The following is a 19,429-nucleotide window of genomic DNA, read 5'->3' as shown; positions in this document are numbered from 1 at the left end:
CTATCTTTATTTGTACAGAATATTTGGTGTGGGAAATAACTGGATTATTTGCTCCAAAGTTTTCTCTGCTTTTCCGAGGCAGCGAAAGAAAACAGCAAGGACAGCAGATAATAGAAATAACTGGATAAAAGATAGCAACATTTTAACTGATAATATTATGCAGGTAAACCCACTTCAGGGCAGGAATGAAACAGCGTTCTTCCTGCCATATATGTCATTGTGAATAGTAAAGGATTTGTCACTGGAATTTAGAAGACAGATGCTGAAGAGGAAAAATAAAAGTCAGATTAGTCTTTATATCTGTATTGTCTCTGTGGGGAAATAAACAAAGTAAGCATTTAGAAAGAAGTAAATTCATGTGTCCAAAATCCACAGGCAGCAAGATTCACAGCTCAGAACAGGCTGAAATCCTTAAAAAAGATTTCTATCTAATCTTTGGTCTCCCAGGAGAGCAGGATGATGAAAATCTTGTGTAATGTATACCTGAATCTAGTCCAGGGTGACTGTTATCTAAGCTCAGGGTTATTCCTGGGGCTATGAGTGGCAGATGATTTTTTGCATGTACTGACATTTCTAAACAGCTTGACAGTTTTTTTCTTAAAGATGGTAGTTCATTATATTGTCCAAAAAACCCCAATGCTATTTATAACACAGGCTGGGAGACTTGTTTGGATGCTAGGGAGTACTGTGATGGAATGCACTACTGAAGAAAGAAGGCACTAGTGCAAAATGAAACATTAAAATACCCATATTGAGATCTGATGGTTCATCAGTTTAGTATTGTAAGGCATAATAAGAAGTAGGTTGTTCTTCTACAATGCATTAGAGCTTCTTTGTTTTCTTTTCCTCTGTTGCATCTCAAATTATCATCAAGCAGTAAGAGGTATTTATTTTAATAGGTCATGGCCATAACTTTGGTTAGCCACATTATGATATAAATCCTTTCCAATTAGAGAAAAAAATTACATCTAGGCTGGGACTTGTCTGAACAAAGCATCTAATGCCTTAGACTTCACAGAGAATCCTGTCTGGAATCCAGCTGCCACTGTGTCACCCTCAAATCCTACAATATTTCAGCCAGGCTCATTCACATGTCTCAAACAAACAAAGACTTCTAAAATGACACTAGCCATCCATTTATAGGTAGCCAAATTCCACCTATAATGTTTACACACTGAAGCAAGGCAGGTACTAAGGATCTGGTGTCATTTTTTCTTTGTGCTATATTGGTTTTCCAGCAACAGCACTGAAGAGCTCTGAAGACTTGCGTCAGTCTGCCCTATGAAAAAGTTTTTAAGCTGGCCATTTTGTATTTTACTGCAGCATGCGTACTCCAGTTTTGAGACTCAGTAACAGTTGCAAATTTACCATACACAAAAAAAGAAGAAAAAGAAGTCTTTTCCCTTTCCACCATTTGTTTTTAAGACCCTGGGAAAATCCTGTCTAAAGCTGATTGCCAAGTAAGAGGATCTAAAACAGAAGGTTTTTTTGCTCTTTTCCTCTGCCTGCATTGCATCTGCAGGAGAATATAATCCCAATACTAGTAGGCAGCTGCCTAGGAATCTTCATGTTTGCTCACAGGTGAGCTCCAGATCATGGAGACTACTACAGCCACACGCTGCTGTCTGAAAGAGGCATTCACAGACCAAAACTTGCCTATGAAAGGTCTCTACCTCCATAGTTCAACTGGGTGTCTTCATGACCTATGAGAGGTCCTCAGAGAAACCTTGATGTATAGCCATTAACAATAATACATGAGGTCAGTAAAAAAGTTGAGAGCACAAAAGAACTAAAATAGTAAAATTTCAAGAACAATTTACTTTCTAAAGGTTTATATGAAGGCTAGAACTACATGTGAAGTCCAGATACACACAGAAATGAGATTTCTGAATGGGTGCTTCACATGTATTTATTGTAGAATACCTTGAAACACAGAGAATACTGAAAGAGGGAAACAAACCATCAGTTTGGCTACTTATGAAAGAGTGTTAGCTTACAGTAATTTATAATGGATTATATTTATTTTATTATTATTTTATATTTATTTTCCATTCTTAAAATTTAATATAATCGTAATCTCATATTTCTAATGTGCATACTGCTTTCCAGGAGAGGGCAGTCCATTCCCAGGATCAGTTGGCTCCCATTATATTCTTAATCCAAGAAGTATAACTAGAAACTTGGACAAAGGCAGAAGGTTTCTTAGGCAGGGCACAACCAAAGCCCCAGGAGGTGGTTCCATACTGGACAAACCTGTCTTGGACAAGACAAACTAAAGGTCCTCCACTGTCTCCCTAAAGAAGAAAGAATGTCACTATGTTAGTGATAGCACATGAGTAATCAGGAATATGCAAATAGGAGGTAAAGAAGAAGAGTGAATATATCTCCACAGCTGTACAAGGACAATAAAAGTCATAAAAAACCCTGAACTTTGGCTAGGAAAGAGTTTTCCCTGTCTATTAGATAATTCTTGTAAATCTGTATGTTATAAAGAGCTCTGGAGACAGCCAGGAACTAAGACTGACCATTCCATTTCATTTCATTTCATTTCATATTTTTGTTTCATATTTTTATGGAACAATGTGAGGAGTTATTTCTGCAACAAAATGTAGAGTCGGATTGTTTTTCTTCACTTATGATCTTCCCTGTCTTCTATCTACCTCTCACTGCCAGGTATGTGACTCACTCAAAACAGCCTTGAAATCTGCTCTGGAATAAAAAACAGGGTGGTAGCAGGACAGTAATGTAACAAAACTCAGTGTGAGAACTTATGGAAGAAGAAGTGATTATTTTTACGAAATCTCTAAATGAGTTGATTTTCCAGTTCACACTCATTCTCTCATAGATTTCATTTGCTTACACTCTTACACCCACATACACACAAGCACCAAGATGTATGCATCCAAGCAGTCCAGTCAGTATTACTGGTGTGCAACATGAAGGACAAGGGACAGCAGCTACTGAGTCCTCATCACATCTTGGGTTATTTCCAATTGGCGATGACTAACTAGTTTTTGGACAGATCTTTTACATCATTTAGGAGTCAACAGCTCTTATGGAGTGGTCCTTTTCTATAGTTTGTCTTCCTGATGGGTTAACAGAAAAAAGAATGGCACAATGTGATGTGCTAAACTTTATTTTCCTCCTGCTGCTGTCAGATGGGTCTTCCACTGACAGGCTGCCTGTGCTGTGGTCTTTACCACAGCATAGGCCTTCTAGGTTTGACAGGAACAGCATGTTCCTCAGTTTTATTACTGGGAAAGATGTCTTTCGTTATCCTTTTAACCTTTGTTCTGCTCTTTCTCCTGGCACTTACACACACGTTTCCATTCATATTTTGTTGATGCCAATCTTCATATTTCTATTCCAAGTGTCCATAACATCACAGACACCCACAGTGTCTAGGGAACATCTAGTTTTAGTGCTAGGAAAGGGAGAATGAGGCACTGTATGTATCTTTCAACTCTTACATTTTAAATGGAGGGTGCAGCACATACTTTCAGAGAATAATCTAAGAACTAAACCACTGAGACTAAGGTATAATTTGATTTGCTTAGAGCATCAAGCAGAAACTTGAAGCACAGCCATTAACAATGATACAGGAGATCTGTGAATGTACTGAGAGCACCAAAGAACAAGAAAAGTAAACTTCTAAGATCAATGTACTTTCTAAAGGCTTGTAATGAGGATAGGAAATGACTGATTAGATGCTCCTAAGCTTTTCTTACCTGACAGGTATCTGTGCAACCATTAACGGGCTCAGCACAGAATTCAAACTTTTTGACTCTTCCATTTGGAAATTCAAAGCTATTGCATGCTTTATTTTCAATCATGGGCAAGCTGGTCTGTTTTAGGACATACTCTCCACCAGTATATTTTGGAAATAAACAACCAACAAAAAAAATATAAACTACAAAAATAAAGACTGTTATCAAGAGCTTAGTACTGACAGTTTATCTGTCCTCCAACCTGTTCTCCCATCCTAATTTTATATCAGTGGGAGCTGTCTGTATTCCATGCCTTAATACATAAACCTCATAGACTTTGAGACAGAATAGTCTTTGTAAATGATTTAGCAAGGGGTAACAGAGAAACATCTGATTCAGGGGTGAGGAGGAGGAAGAAAACACATCAGTCTATATGCATTTTGAAGTTATTTAAACTTTATTAAACCTAAACTTGGAAACATTTAGAAATTCAGAAAGAAAGTACCCTTCATATTATAAAACCAAGGACACCTTTAAAGAGGTCCTGTCTTTGCTGGAGAGAGTGCTGAAAGCTCAGAGAAATATCACTTTGCTTTTAATTCACAGCAGTGTAATAATAAGACAAGTTCTGATACTGGAGAAATGCCTTACTGCAGGCTCAGCAGTAAGTTTGGATCTGTTCTACCCCAAAGACTGAGGAAAAAAGAGGTTCAAGTATAGATTTTCCATTCAATTCTTTGTACAGTGAGTTTCCAGCCATAAAGCTTGGAAAATGAACTTTTCACAAACTGCAAAGTTTTCAAAGATGTGGCTTTTGCTCTGATCCATCTCTAATCCTCAGGTTTTTTAGCTGATGTGACAGAATCTTATCTTCATTTTCACTCCACTTTTGCCACAGTAAATTCCAGTTAATGCCACTCACTGATGTTTTGGTGAATGCTGCAGGTATACATTAAACTGATGATGGGGTTTCTTATTTGTGGCCAAACAGTGTACAAAAGGGATAAGGAATCTGTGGAATAGTAAGCTAAAAGGAAAAGACTACTCTGGAAAGAGGGAAGCCCTGCTTGGTTTCACTGGTTTTATTCTCTCTTTTTTTTTTTTTTTGATTTTCAGTGTATGTGGGATTGCTCGAGGGGGAATGGAATGACTGACACTGACCAGTAATCTTTGATTTATGTAAAAGTTTAAGTACGCACATTTGTTTTTTCCTGAACAATGAGTGTAAAAATTCTTGAGACCAACTGTACAAATCCTGCCAAGACTATTAAACTCCCAGCTGCATTGACTATGCCTCACCTTTTATTTCTCCCCATCCAGTAGCAAAGCATTCTGTTCCACTTCCTACCACCAGATTTTCTTCAGGTAAACACACAGGTATAACTTGGTCAACAATCATTGCAGGACTGAAAAGGAAGATCCACAAAGATATAAACCCATTAGTTTGTTTGTCATTGATCCACCTGCACTCTATGCCCTTCAGCAATACTGGTGGGAGAGAAGCAAGACACCTGATTGTTTTCACATTCAATAGTTTCATGGATGGATCATGTGAAATGGTTTCATGCAATAATAGGAAGTAAATTAATGACGCAAGCTGAATTCTCATCACATATTTATATCAGTGGCAGCTGTCTGTGCTCCATGCCTTGGTAAATCAAACCTCACAGGCTCTGAGATGGAATATTCTTTCCATGTACCAGGATCAGCAGCCACTTTTCAAATCTATATCCACATAAGTTTATTTGTGAGGTCAGAAGAAAGGAGTTGAGAAGGAGTGCTGGGATTGAAATGGTACCTGCTCAACTTCAGCAAGGCAATGTCTGCCCCGTATGGTCCCTGGAATATACCCTTAACCTCTCGGATTTGCACAGATGGCTCTACAGCCTTTGCCATGTGTAGTCCAAGGAAGACCCTGTAGGAAGAAGGCGTCGATGACCTGTAAGAAATAATTGCACACAATGAGATGAAACACATAATAACACACAATCACGTTCTTATACATGCCCGGGGATCCATCCCTGATAAATGTGAACGTTTCCTTGCAGAAGTATGCTGAACAAGACAGAAGAGCAGATTGTTCCTCTCAACAAAATAAATGCCTGCATTTTTTTTATGTTCACCTCGTGTGTCTGTAAATTGCACAGTGCTTTCTTGCTTAGTGGGCAGAATCAAAACTCCAGCAGCTTTTGGCTATCTGCAGCGTTCCCAAGCCCTGTCAGAGGCAGCAAATGCGATCAGTTCTACACCTGCTCTTCACAGTTCAAGAGGCAAAAGGGCAAAAGTGATAACAGCATTAAGTTATGCCTTGCTCTTGTAAGATCAAGATTGAAGCAACCAGAAAACCTGAGGTTACACCAACACAGACTGTATGCTTGGCCTGGGCCTCAGCACAGTGCATTGGTCCAGCAAACTTCATCGCTCTCTTCATTGTTCCCATGTCTGTATTAGGATCAAATATGCATCTTAGAGAAGTGGCAGGCACGAGACTATGTTGCTTCTCAGAGGAGACTGATGTCTGATGCTATGAATGTTCCTCCATTCTGTTCCAATGTCAAGTCAAATGAGTTAGCTTAGCCCTAGAGCAGGGGGGACAGAGACTGCCTAGATGCATAATGGAAGACTGCTTTAGTCTGGCATTGTCTAAACTGACACAGACACGCAAGATGGAGTCTATCAGTAGGTTTGTAAGACAGTGTCCCAGTACAGATTCCATCATCTTTTCTTCTCCCCACAGCTAAAGCAGCTTGTGGTAGGCTTTGATCTGTATGTTGGTGGGATCTTAGTATTATTTCCTTGAAATTCATGAAATCCTTCTCATATAAACATAAAGTTTGCCATAGAAGACACTTACCTTTCCAAACACTGAGCTGCTATAAGAATCCACTGGGGATCTATCAGAGTATCACCACAAAGGTGCATGTTGGTACTGGAATAAAGATAAAAGACTTGATATGACTTGAAGGCAATTATCCATCATCCTTGCAACACACAATGTGTTTATTGATAGACTCTCAAAATGTTTCTCCCCATCCTTTCAGATGCTCTTAATATCAGATCAAGGGTGCTCTCCAGAAGGATATACACCATAACGTAACACCTTCTCTAATCTTTGTTGCTTTTGTCCCCTGATATTTCATAATGCTTCAGTGCAACATGAAGTAGTGATACCTTGTCATAAGACTGACTTCCCAGGTCCAAGAATGTGGCACTGACGTACATCCACCCACAATCCTTTGACATTGCTTGGGTTTCCTCTTTGGTTTCCCACATTCTTGTTGAAAGGGAGCTACAGAATGAAAAGTAGTCACACGAAGGAATTTTAAACATCATTCAAAATGCAATCAAACGTAAGGGAGGAAGGTATAATCGTCATCCTTTTTAGTTGTTCACTCTTTACCTACATAACTGCAAACCAAAAAATACAAATAAACAAATGTTATTAAGTCACTTCCACTAGGAAATTTTGTGGCTAAGATGTCACTTTCCACATAGCAATATCCCACAAAATACTTTGAATTAAGTAGGTATCATTTGGACAACAATGATCAAGAAGTAACAGCATCCATAAAAATACAGTAGCTACTTCAAAAAGCACAGCAGCAGCAAAGGCAAGATTTGTAATCCCACTTCACACTTCCTCCTGTTGAGTTTGTGGGTTTGGTTAGGGTTGTTAAAATTACATGGCAGTGCACACTGACTACAAGAACAAACCAGGAGGACAGAGAAAAAATATTGTATTGATTCTCAGAGACAGATAATGACTCTTTACTGGGTCACTGACATTAGTACAATCAGCTAGACATTTATTACAGGCAGATACTTTTATCAGTTGCATGCGGACATAATTCAAGTCTATAGCTGTCATTAGATTGCTTTTGAGTTTGGGTTGAAAAATGAAGCTACCTCTCACAACTGTCACAAAAGACTGTCAAAAGGAAGAGCAAAAGTTGAGTCTGAGGAGCTGTGTGCTGGACAAGTAGACTGTTAGGTGAGTTGAAAACTGGGGGGACTTCAGGGCTTAAAGCACAGCAATCAGTAGCTCATTGTTTGCCTGGCCAGTAATGAGCAGAGTGCCCCAGGGGGTCAAAACTGGGACCCATATTGTCAGTACCTTCATTACTGACCTGAACAAAGGCATTGACTGTACCATCATCAAATTGGAGGGTGAATTAAAGTAGGGGAAGTGGCTGACACAGACCCCTAGTTTTGCACTAGGGTGGAAGAAGCCTGAAGCCCATGTGCTGGCAAGCAACTGGTTGAGGAGGATCTGAAAATTGTCTGTGGGTTACAGAAAGGGCAAGATGGATAGGAGCCAACAGCGTGCTCTTAGTTGGAATAAGGCAGGCTTCATACTGTACTACCTGAAGAGGAACACGGGAAGCAAAAAAAGGGAGGTTTTGTTCCCCTCTGTTTAGCACTGATGAGGCTGCATCTGAAATACTGTGTCTGGTTTTGAGTCACCAGTTCAAGAGGGAATCTAAGGAGAATCCAGCTGAACCTACCAAGAGGGTCAGGGGTCTAGAGCATGTGGCCCATTAGAAGAAGTTGAGGGAGCTTGGTTTGTTTGGTCTGGCAAAGAGGAGGGTAAAGTGAGGTTCTACAGCTGCCTACAGCTACTTGAAGGGGAGTTACAAAAACAACAGAGACAAAGTCTTCTTGGTAATGCCAGACAACATAACAAGGGGCAATGGTCACATACTGGCTTGGGAAGTTCAATTTGGAGAGTAGGAAAAAAAAAAATTAACCAGGGCAAGTGTGGCAGCAACCAGTGTTGCAGCACTGGAGCAAGGTCCCAGGCAGGCTGTGGAATTCCCATGCTTGGATGCTTTCAGGATCTGATGAAACAAAGCCACAGCAGACCTGGAGTTGGTGGCACTCTAGAGGTACTTTCTTATCAATATTTATATGAATCTATGTTTCTGAAACAATAATTACCACACTTGGGAGTTTCACAGTATTCCCAGATTTTCTGGGGGTCTGTTGTGTAGCACCAAGGTCCATTAATATCTCCATCAGGATTCCTGCAATACTTTAACAATGAAAAAAAGAACACAAAGACTCAACTTCAGGATGGAAATACTTCCCAATTTCCTAATTTACATCTAGCACTAATGCAAAATCTAACTTTTGAACAGTTTTTCCACATTATTTTTTGCTTATGATAGATTCTTCTTTCTTCTTGACATATAATTATTTGCTTTATTTTTTATCAAAACCATTAGTTAAAAAGAAAATATGATAAAAGTAAAATTTCTACTTCTGCCATCATCAAGGAAATGTTTGGTCAGCAGAGGTAGCCTGAAGGTCCTGGATTCTAAGGACTTCTGAGAATTACAGCTAGACAGAGAACAGGATTTTGCACTACACACTGAGTGTTGGTTTAGCCCTGATGCCACTTAATTCAATAAGAGTCAGGTCAACACTGAGAATTCTTCAGACTCCTGCTCAGTTTGCAAAGCACTGGGTAAGCAGCAAAGGGCTTTGCTCTGATATGTGCAATGGAACTCATATACTGAAGAGTCAAGAAAGCACCATGCAGTTTCATATGCATCGTTTGCCCACCCATTTCAAATGCCACATCAGTGTTTTAATTAGCAGGGTCCAAGCAGTGTGCAAAGTCCTCTGCTAGTCTCCTCTGCTAGCTGTGGAAAGACTGAGAGGGTTTCTAGATTTGCTTGAACTCTTTTGTGGGCCCTTGTGGATAAACATAGTCAGTGGATTAGGACAAAGAATTTCATACTATAGAGTTGAAAGACAGAGGAGTTCATTGGGAGGGAAGTGTAACGGTTATTTATACTAGGAAGATGGTATTAGGTTAGAAAAATGTATGGAACTCTGAGTTTCATCTCAGTTCACTATATCAGCTGGAAATTGGACCTGGATCTTTTCCTTTTAGTGCATTAGTCATCTTACCATCCACCCGCATTACAATCAAATCCACTTCCTACAGCTCTTTCAGAATCTGAAACAAGTTCCAGAGACAGGCTCATTTGATAGGCAGGAGGATGCATCCTCCACAGGGCAAGAAATGACCAGAGAAGAGGCTGTCCAGTGAAAAATACAAGAAGTTCTCTTCTAGAGTATTTTGTATCTAAGTCACAAAGGAAAGTCACTTGTTGGTAGTACAATGTATTGTCCAAATGCACAATCATAAGTAATTATGCACATAAATACATGTGCATAACAAACACTAAATTTGAAAGCTTTCTTCTCTTGCAGTACTCAAAGGGAATGTTTTGTTAGCAACACTGCCCATTTCCAGAGAATTCTACCTTCCTTCTTCCCTTTATTTTCTCTTTCATTGAGGGTTTTGCTCCTGTGAACTTGTGGAAGGCCAAATGTTTGTTTTTTTCTGAAGTTGCTTCCAGTTTAGGAAGCTGTGGCTGTGCCTTGTGGCATCTCCCTTCCCCTGGTGCAGTCCCCAGCCCTAATGGATGTGCCTGTTTCTCTGGAAATCAGCTGCCACTCTTGCCAGGCCTTCAGTGCCAGCTGACAGTGCCAGGGTCATGTTTTCTTTTGCTGACTTGGAAGTACACACAAAAGGCTGTCTTCACCTCAGCATCTGCATTTACCACCCCCCTCAGAAACTGATCTATGTCCATGCCCAAAGGTGAATACACTGCTAACTTGCGGAGAAAAGGCATATAATCTTCTCCTTGTGCCCCACTTATCCCAATGCTAGTATGTTCCTACATTGATCCTAGTCCTTCCAGCTTGACTGACAATGATTCCAGCACCAGGCTGTCCTTTGTCTGTCTAAGAGGGGACAAAGACTATGTCTATACTAATGAACTAAGCCTGGCCAGAGCCTGGGCTTGTGCACTACACCATGATCATGCAAGCTGTTTAATTCTTAGCAGATTCCCTGGCATGGCTTTGGGCCATACTGACTAGCACTGTCTCAAACAGTGCCAAGACATGGTTTGGTGGCTGGCACAATCTACGACTTTCCCAGCAAGCAGTGCAGATGTGGCCTGTGTTTCTCTATAGGTATGAGCTGAGATATGGCCCTTGGTCTGGCCTTGTTTAATTTACTGGCACAGAAAAAGCCCCAAGGAGGATCTCAGGGTTTTCAGATCTGTCAGAACCTCTTTTTCTCATCACATTTTATCCTCAGAGATCAGATAGCTTCAATGATGACACCCAACCCCTGTGAAGAACATACTTAATAGCTGAAAATATGTGATGAGGTGAACTTAATGGTTGATTTGTCTTGGTATGGTTCTCAACCAGATATGACAGAGGTTTCAAAACCTGTAATCTTGGACTACAGCCTGGAAAAGCAGAGCTTGTTAGTTCAGGTAAGATGTATCCCACTGTAGTCTCATCTCATTATATGACAGAAGATGTAAGCTTTTTTTGCATCCTTCTTATTGCCCAGAAGCTATTCAAGAAACTCATGCCAGTCTGACTACTACTAAACAATCCTGTTTGCCAGTGAGAACAGAAATCAAATCTGTGGCTCTATAATCATGTGTTTATGGATTTATCTTTCCATGGAAGTGGCAATTACATCAGCAAAGAAAATGGGGAAATCTAGGTGTTAATGGCAATTTCATTCTCAATTTTTTGTTCCTAGACAAGATCTGTCTCAGAACCCATCTAATATCCTGCCTAAGGTTGTAGAAATGTTCCCCAGAATCAGAAGATGAGCTATCCATTGTTTTTCACTTGAGTCACATGCTTGTAAACTGTCTCTTCAAATATCTGAAGTCAAACGGATCTTGCTTTTCTAATAGCTTGGTACTGAGCCTTTGAAAGTGATTTCCATGGGCATTTGCGTCTCAAAGGTGCAGCTATGTCCACATGAGGACTGGCTATTTGAATAACTGATTATGCCAGAATTTGCTTTGGGACTAGCAATGGTAATTTGCATGCAATGATCAGCTGCTTCACTAGAGTTCAAGTTACCTTGGTGGCCTCACATGAAACATGTTGCCATTCCTGAAGCTGCAGTGCAGCCATGTGGGACCTCCAGTTTTTCTGTGTGCTATGTTGCTGCAGAAGTGCCAGGCTGATTCTTTCTTTGGTAGAATGGTTCTAAAAATAATTTTTTTACATGAAAACTCTGAGATCTCTTTCCAAGCAATCCATGAATATGAAGGGATACCGCTTGGAGTCACCGTCTAAAGAATATATACAGAAAATGATCTGTAGAAGAAAAATAACTCCTCTTCTGGAATTTGGCATGGTTTGTTGCCCATGTTTCCTAATCACCCTCCTTCCCCTTTTCCTAAGTGGGAGAAGCATCCAGGCAGTGTACAAGCACTTTAATAAGTAGCTTTATTTCAGTGACTTTTTCAGTAAACCATCCCTAACAACCTCAGGCCAAGACTGTACAGAGCAGTTTGCCAGTGGCTTATTATCCCAGCTCAGGTAAGCCAATCCTGACATATTGCTCCAGATTCTACATTTAAAGAAAAGAAAAACAAACTGGGTCTGCATCATAAAAGCTTTCATCATTTAAGTAAACTTTGGTTGTGCTTATCAGGACTGTAACTGCTAAGATTTGGGCTGCTCTTTGTGCAGTATTTTTCATAGATAAAAAGAGTGCATTACTATCAATATTCAGTTGAAAAAGCACACCAGACTCTTCAAAATCCTAAAATCACCATAAAATTATGAGATATAATAACAATATTAAAATGTAACTCTGTTCCATCCATGCTGCATGTATATGTATTTCAGTTAGTTATTGTCAGCTCTCAAAAACATAGAGGATACGATTTGTCTCCCTTACTGATTGCTTCCTGGCACAGAACTTCCATTTTCTTCCCTGTGCTTTACATTCTCATCTGCTCTCTGTCAACCTAGAACCAGGCTCACTATCATCTGTGCTCCTTCAGCCTCTTAAGTTTTCTTCACCCTCTCTGCTTTTTAGGGCATGCTGTACTGCTTCAATGGAAAAGGACAGTGAAGGCAGAGAAAAAGATGCGAATCAGTTTGAGTTGATAGACTCTTTCTGTTCTTTCCTCTGAACATTCCCTTTCTCCCTAGTAAAAATAATGCTTGCTGTTTCTTCTGCTCTTCCTCTATCTAAGAAAATCTTCATAATTCCAAGAAGGAAGGAAGGAAGGTATGTCTGATCAGCTGCTTTTCTTCAGGACACAGTAACTCAGGAGAAATTCCTCACAGAAAAATTGAAATTTGATGGAAGAGCTGAGCTTCTCACATCACAAGGAGAAAGGTTTCAGCAAGGTCCAAAGTAATGTGACTGTAGAGGAAACGGTTTACACCATAGCACAAGTCAGGCAGCAGGGAGAATATGAAACACCAGAGCATGTGAAGTCACTGCTTGGAATGGAGGCATGTTAAAATGAGTTAGAAGAAAATGGATGATTGCTGGAGAACTAGAATGGGGATTTGATGTCTATGTGTGCTAGTGCTGTGAAGTATGGCTGCTAAATTTGAGATGTCTGTGGAACTGAGTATCATAGTAAAAAGGTGGCTAAAGAAGCCTGGTATAAACTTTCAGTCTCTATGACTTCTGTCTCTGCCTCTGTCACTACTGAAAAACAGTTTCTAAACCTGCTTCTCCTAGCAGGAATGTCAGGGGCACTCTCTGGAGGGCAGGCCTTGTGGTCCTCAGGTGTACAGGAGGACCTATCATTTGATAGATCATATCTAAAGACGATGCTCATCATTTTTAGCGCAGCCAGAGAGAAAACTATACTAGTGGACCATGGGAGAGTGTGACAGAACTGCTGGACTCACCTTGTCACACAAGTGGTGACTATTCACACCAACAAGAATTGATGAAAACAAATTCTTAGTTTGTTTCAAGGACATGGAGTTTGTTTCTTTGACAATCAGTGTCCATGTTAGAGTGGAGGAAGGCAATATTAGATGCAAATATTGCATTAACAGCTGCTTACATTTTTATCCAGGCCTGATCTTGGATGAGTCTCTGGAGTGAGATAACTGTGGTGATGAGGCTCCTGAGAACTCCACTCTTGACAAGTCCTGCTGCTTCTAGTTTTCATGACTGCACCACGATAATCTTTACCATTGCCAATAATACACTCTGTAAAGGAAGGAGAAAAAGTAATAATGCTTTGCTGTAAATCATTGGGTAAAATTCCAAGATAAATGGAAATAAGCAGATGGAACTATTTCATTCCCTTCTGCTTACATAAAGAAGTTTTTCTGACCTGTGATATTCTGAGAAAAATTCTACTGAAGCATGCGTTTGTACAAAATATCAGTTCACAGAATTTGCTGATTTGGAGATGATTGTTTTCAGCTATCACATATAGTGCAAAAATATTGAAAAGACTCCATCATACTGTTTCTTATGCACTTAGTATTAGTGACCCATTTCAGAGTTAAAATGGAAGAAGTTCCTGCTTCCCACAGATATTACTTCAGATTTTTTGCCATCACCAGCAGGTATTAACTTGTTGTTTGCAACTGAGTCACATTTTCAAGCTTTTCTCTTCAGCCACAAGAATTAGAAATCATTTTTAAAAGCAAAGTTTAGGCTCAGATGGTTCTCACTACTGCAAGAGGCAGGGCTCTGGATGCGTGCCTATTAGCAGCTATGTTATAAGCCCAAAGATTGCTCCTACAAGGTGTTGCACAGAGTACTTAGTACCTTGCAGGATCAAATATTTAATCTTGTTCTACCTTTTTTCTTCAAAACACAACTGCCCATTGCAATGTTTTGCCACATGTAAAGCACAGCTTCTGTCAGTAAGGTTTTTAATTAGAAAAACAAGCAAAATAAGGCAAATAAAATCCTCAGCAGAGATACTAATAATTTGCTACAGATAAATGGAAAATGTTAGCTGCACTTGAGCAGAGAATAGAACCTATAAAAGAAATGTAAAGGTATGGCCCAACCCAGGCCCTTAGTTTGAAAGTAGGCTCCTGAGATACAGCTCTTGGTGCTCAACCTACACCTCACATCACCTGTATTCTGCACACATGAACAGACTTGAGGGATTTGAGGGAAGGTTCGCTTTCACTGGGCACACAGAACAAAGTCTTCTGTACACAGGAGATCTCCAATTACTAAGACAGCCTCTTTGTTTAGGTAGACTGAAAACAAAATCTTCACGTCAGTTATTAACCTCATATCTATATGTGCTGTCATGACTAGTAGCTCTTTCAATACTGTGATGATACAGTCTCAAAACCTCCCATTTGATTTCTTCTGTGTCTCTTAAGAAGAAAAGAATATTATACAATATGATAGATAACAACAGGGAATTCTGTTAACATACACATTTCAATACAGAATCCTGGCCACTTAATTCTAAGAAATTGTAAACTAGAGGAAAGGTATAACTTCTTACCATACTCTACTGTCATTTAGACCGATTTCAGTAGGTACCTCTTGGTTCCACCTTCTTTTAATTCTAGAAGAGTCAAACTTGTAGCTATGTGGTTACTTGTTATGTTCGAAACAGTCATATCAGTGCCTGGTTCTAATGTTGAATAAGGTGGTTCAGGTGAAACAAAGTGTCCTCCATAGTCACACTTTTGCAGATTCTAATATTCCCATCTCACAGTAGGAACAGTAGTGTAACACCAAGGGGCTATATCATCACCTGGGTTTTGGCAATAGTTCTCTCTCAGATCCCTAGAAATATAAATACAATGCACTTTGATTCATATATAGCCTTCAAAAAATGCATGGGAATATTTCACAGAATAGGTGAGGTGTGCAAAATACAGAAATGGTACAGATTTGCTTCTTTGTTATATATCACAGAACTCAGATAACTATCAAGTAAAAAGAAATAAGTAATTATTGATATGGTATAAACAGCAAGGTGTATATTGTACAACAGCATAGCTGTCCATTTCATTTTTGATAAAACCTAATAATGTTTGTGGAGTCTTAACTGCAGGTTATAGAAATATTCTGACTAGCTGCATAATGCTTGATGATGTAGTATTCATCTTTATTAACAATCACTAGAACATATATGCAAATGCAGAAAATATCCATTAATTTTAATACACAATTAAACTGATTGTATCTTTTAGGACTGGGAGCTTACCATAAAGATTAAAAAGAATGCTTTTTCCAGTGTTAGAAATTGAGAAAACAACAGAATTGTTCCTTCTAACTTTTAGGACCAGTGAACACATATGCATGTGAATTTGAGTAGGGATTACTATCTAGGAATAGTTCTACTGAATTCAGTGAGCATTTCCTCACATAAGTGTTTGCAAAGTGAAGGTTGGATGGGATAGTAAGGGAAATGGTTGTCTTCTCCCCAAGAATTTTAAAGAGTTCAGATAATTTCTCCATCTTGAATCAGAGGAGTGACAAAATCTCCAAGAGTTTCACAAACAGAAATCTTTCACAAAAATAATAATTGAGTTGATCAAAACAGTGTGATTTGGGATGGGATAGAAAGAAGAGATGAGCTGTAGGCAGAGTGTGAATAGAGATTTATGTGAGAAGCAGTAAAGATACACTGAAAGGATTCGTGAAGCAAATGACAGATGAGAGGACTCCAGCAGGATGATTACTGAAACTGATATATTGTGGATAGATCGAAAAGGACAGGATTCAGCGTTACAGAGCCTGGAAAGGAGATATTTTTATTAGTCTCACCATTTCCATTCCAGTGCACAACTAAGGGTGGACTTGTTAGCCAATGTGATGGCTTTCCCATATAAAAATGGTCCAGGCCATTGGTAAATATCTAGGCTGTTGAATTCTTCCATTTGTTACTCACTGAAGCAGCTTTAAAGGCTATCGCAGCTCTCTCAAATATTAATAAAGAGACAGCTTTGGAAAGCAGGCAGATATTTTGCCATATGCCTTAATGACTGTTCTTGCATATGTTCTTCAAGAGTAATGGCAACTCTTAAATTCTTTAAGGGCAATTTAAAATAATGTTTTTTATTTATGTTTAGTCCACAATTTAAATGTTGTGGAAAAAAAGACCAAAAGGTCATTTTTAAAGCTTGGACAAATAATAAAGTTTCTGGCTTAGAAAAATAGTAATGAAAAGTCATTTTTTTAACAAGGACATTCCCTTCTACTTTTAACTACTTCAAGGCAACTGTGTGTAAAGTGAGAACAACTGGCTAAAACAACACAAAAATGCAAAATAAACATATGCTCTTGGGAAATTGCTTGCCGTCCTATTGTGATGATGTGGCGACACTGAATTCCAAGCTTGGCATTTCCTTCCTGTGATAGTAAAAGAAGCTGTTCCACGGATAATCCAGGCCTCTCTCTCAATAGCACTGCTCTGGACTTGCAGACTGCCTTGGCATATCATCATCTATAATGAACAGCAGAAACCAGTCCCTTAATTTTATTTATGTGCTTAAATTTAAAATAAAAAAAAACCTTCAGGAGAGAGGTAAAAGTGAGTTAGAAAAATCAGACAAAATAGTAAGCAGTTGCAGGAATGTTTGAGAATAAAAACCAGAAAGCATGTGTAAGGGTGTCTGGAAAGCCTTCATGCACCAGATGGTACTTGACAGGAGCACTTGCATTTAAATTTCACTTCTGCACACCAAATTTGTTTGGATTAGGGAATCAAAAGGTACACATATAGATCTAAAATTTCTTCAAATTAAATTTTTCATAAGTTAGATGTAGGAGATTAATGTTCAGGATTTAAAAAAATGGATCATTATTCTTTTACTGCTTTTTTCTCCTTTCATCCCCGTTTTCACCCCCCACCCTCCCCTCCAAATGCATTAAGACAGAGACATTTTTCACCAGAGATCTTTGGTCGTGTTTGTTTTTCATATCTTCTTGTATTTAGTTACATGTAAAAGGAAGACTAGAACTCTCTAATTTGTCAATCAGTAGACCTGTTGTTTTTTTTTTGTAAGAGCTAAAACTCAGAGTGAGAGATACAAGGAGGAAATTATTCATTACAAATTAAACTCAGCAGTAAGTATCTGTCTTTGACAATCTGTGATGCAAAATTGCTTAAAGCACACTATTTATATATAGTTCAGAAAAAATCAATCATAACGTTTAGACAAACATGAGAAGACCATACTTTGATTTGTGGAGTGCACTATCCACCCCCTTCTGGCATAGCACACCCTTCTGAGTTCTGTCTTTTGTTCCTCTGTAATCCTCCCCCTTTCCTTTCTTGCACTCTAGAAGATAAACTGAAACAAAATATACTTTTGATGAATCAGTATCAGAAGTTACATATGTCTCCCCTAACTGATGTTGTGCACTTGCAAATCAGTTATATTTAGCATATTTCAGACATTCAGTCCCACAGAAATGTGAATGTTATTCCATTATTATTAATAAAAGGAAATTAGAGATATGAACAAAGTACATAAGGAAACTTATTACAGGTGTTCACATACCTTGTTTCTCACAGAGAACTGAATTTATTCTTTTGAAAATCTTTGTTGTCCTGGAGGTTTTAGACAATGTTAAACACCATTGATTTTTACTGAAGAATAGGAAGGCCCTGTTGAAATTGAGAGGGGAGAGCACATGAAGAGCAATAAGTCATTTTGTTCAAACTGTTATCCTCTGAACATTTTTAGAATCTATTCTGGATGTTGTACATCGTATTTCAGAGTTAGGCTTTGGCCCCTGTTTTCATTAGTGACTTTTACTCCCAAGTGCCAAGTGCCTAAACTGGTCTTAGCTTCCAAATGATATGGATATATGAGGAAGTTATAGCACCGTAAGCTAGGCTGTGAACTTACAGCTGCTTCTTAAGTTACTCACAGTAACCACTTTCATCCGTGCTTTTACTCCAGCAAATGGAAAGTATCGAGAATCACAGAATAATTTAAGTGGGAAGAGACTTATGGAGGTCTCAGTCCAGCTCCCAGTTAAAACAGGGCTGACTGCTAAGCCAGATGAGGTTGCTCAGGACCGTATGCAGTTGAGTTTTGAATATCTCCAAGGACGGAGACTCCACAGATTCCCTGGGTAACCTGTTTGAATGTTTAACTACCACCATTAGAAACAATTTTTCCAAACATCTGATCAGAATTAAGTAGTGTAATCCTTCTATCCAAATTAGAAAGTGACAAGAGGAAAACTAACCTGCATTTAATTTGCATTAAGAACATGAGAAATTACCAGGAAGTCATTATGCACTGTAAATCCAGACCCAATTTTACCTCTTAATAGCATATTTATGTCATTTCTGAACCTTCTTCTGTCTTGGAAAATGTTGTTTCTTGCCTAGACTATGTACTGACTAGATTGCAACTAAGCCTGCAGAACCTAAGCTAATGTTATTTTCCTTGGGTATCATGTTATGAGATGCCTTTATATTTATATCAACATTGGCTAGATCATGTTAATTGAGCCTGACTTAAGCTCAACTTTTTGCCTTGTGTGGACAAAGTTATAAACACTGTATAATGTTTATGGTTGCTTTTTTAAAAGGAGACTAAGAATATCTTGTTCAATACATATGGATGAATGCACAGGTGGGAAATCTCCCCACATTGTAATATCAACCTGATTCTCAAATCATTTTTATTAAGATATCATCCCATCTCTGAATTATATGTTCTTCATCTGATTTCCTACACCCAAGAACTCAACCATTCTTCCATTGTTTTAGGATATTTATATGCATGATGCAAGGGATATTTATATACATGATGCAAGGCCCAAGTGATTTGGCCTGAACAGGTAATATTGGACAAAGCAGATACCCAGCTTCAAACAAAAGATAAAGGCAATTTGTAAAAGATAAATGTGTGTTCTGAATACTTCTTCAGAAACTTTTGACCCATTCAGAGGC

At 38.8% G+C, this 19,429-nt stretch overlaps 1 protein-coding gene across 1 annotated transcript; it reads right to left on the bottom strand.

The window, feature by feature from the left end:
* Positions 1-248: 248 nt before the first annotated feature.
* Positions 249-15,290, bottom strand: LOC106486814 (plasminogen-like). Its single transcript, XM_067294578.1, has 8 exons — positions 15,008-15,290; positions 13,586-13,734; positions 8,646-8,739; positions 6,879-6,996; positions 6,562-6,636; positions 5,506-5,646; positions 5,007-5,113; positions 249-262 (listed from the first exon to the last, which is right to left on the bottom strand). The coding sequence occupies exons 1-8, from the start codon at positions 15,021-15,023 to the stop codon at positions 249-251; spliced, it is 714 nt and encodes a 237-aa protein (XP_067150679.1). The 5' UTR covers positions 15,024-15,290.
* Between the last annotated feature and the right edge of the window lie 4,139 nt (positions 15,291-19,429).

Source organism: Apteryx mantelli, chromosome 3 (assembly GCF_036417845.1).
Source record: "Apteryx mantelli isolate bAptMan1 chromosome 3, bAptMan1.hap1, whole genome shotgun sequence".
NCBI lineage: Eukaryota > Metazoa > Chordata > Aves > Apterygiformes > Apterygidae > Apteryx > Apteryx mantelli.
Note: the sequence above shows the minus strand (reverse complement) of the source record. Positions and strands in the feature narration are given on the sequence as shown.

Excerpts from the sequence above, each read along its gene's own strand:
- LOC106486814 (XM_067294578.1), bottom strand. Across the intron at positions 6,997-8,645 it reads CTGTGAAACTCCCAAGTGTG|CTCCCTTTCAACAAGAATGT; the intron begins GTAATTATTGTT and ends TTCATTCTGTAG. Across the intron at positions 5,114-5,505 it reads GCCTTGCTGAAGTTGAGCAG|TCCTGCAATGATTGTTGACC; the intron begins GTACCATTTCAA and ends CTTCCTTTTCAG.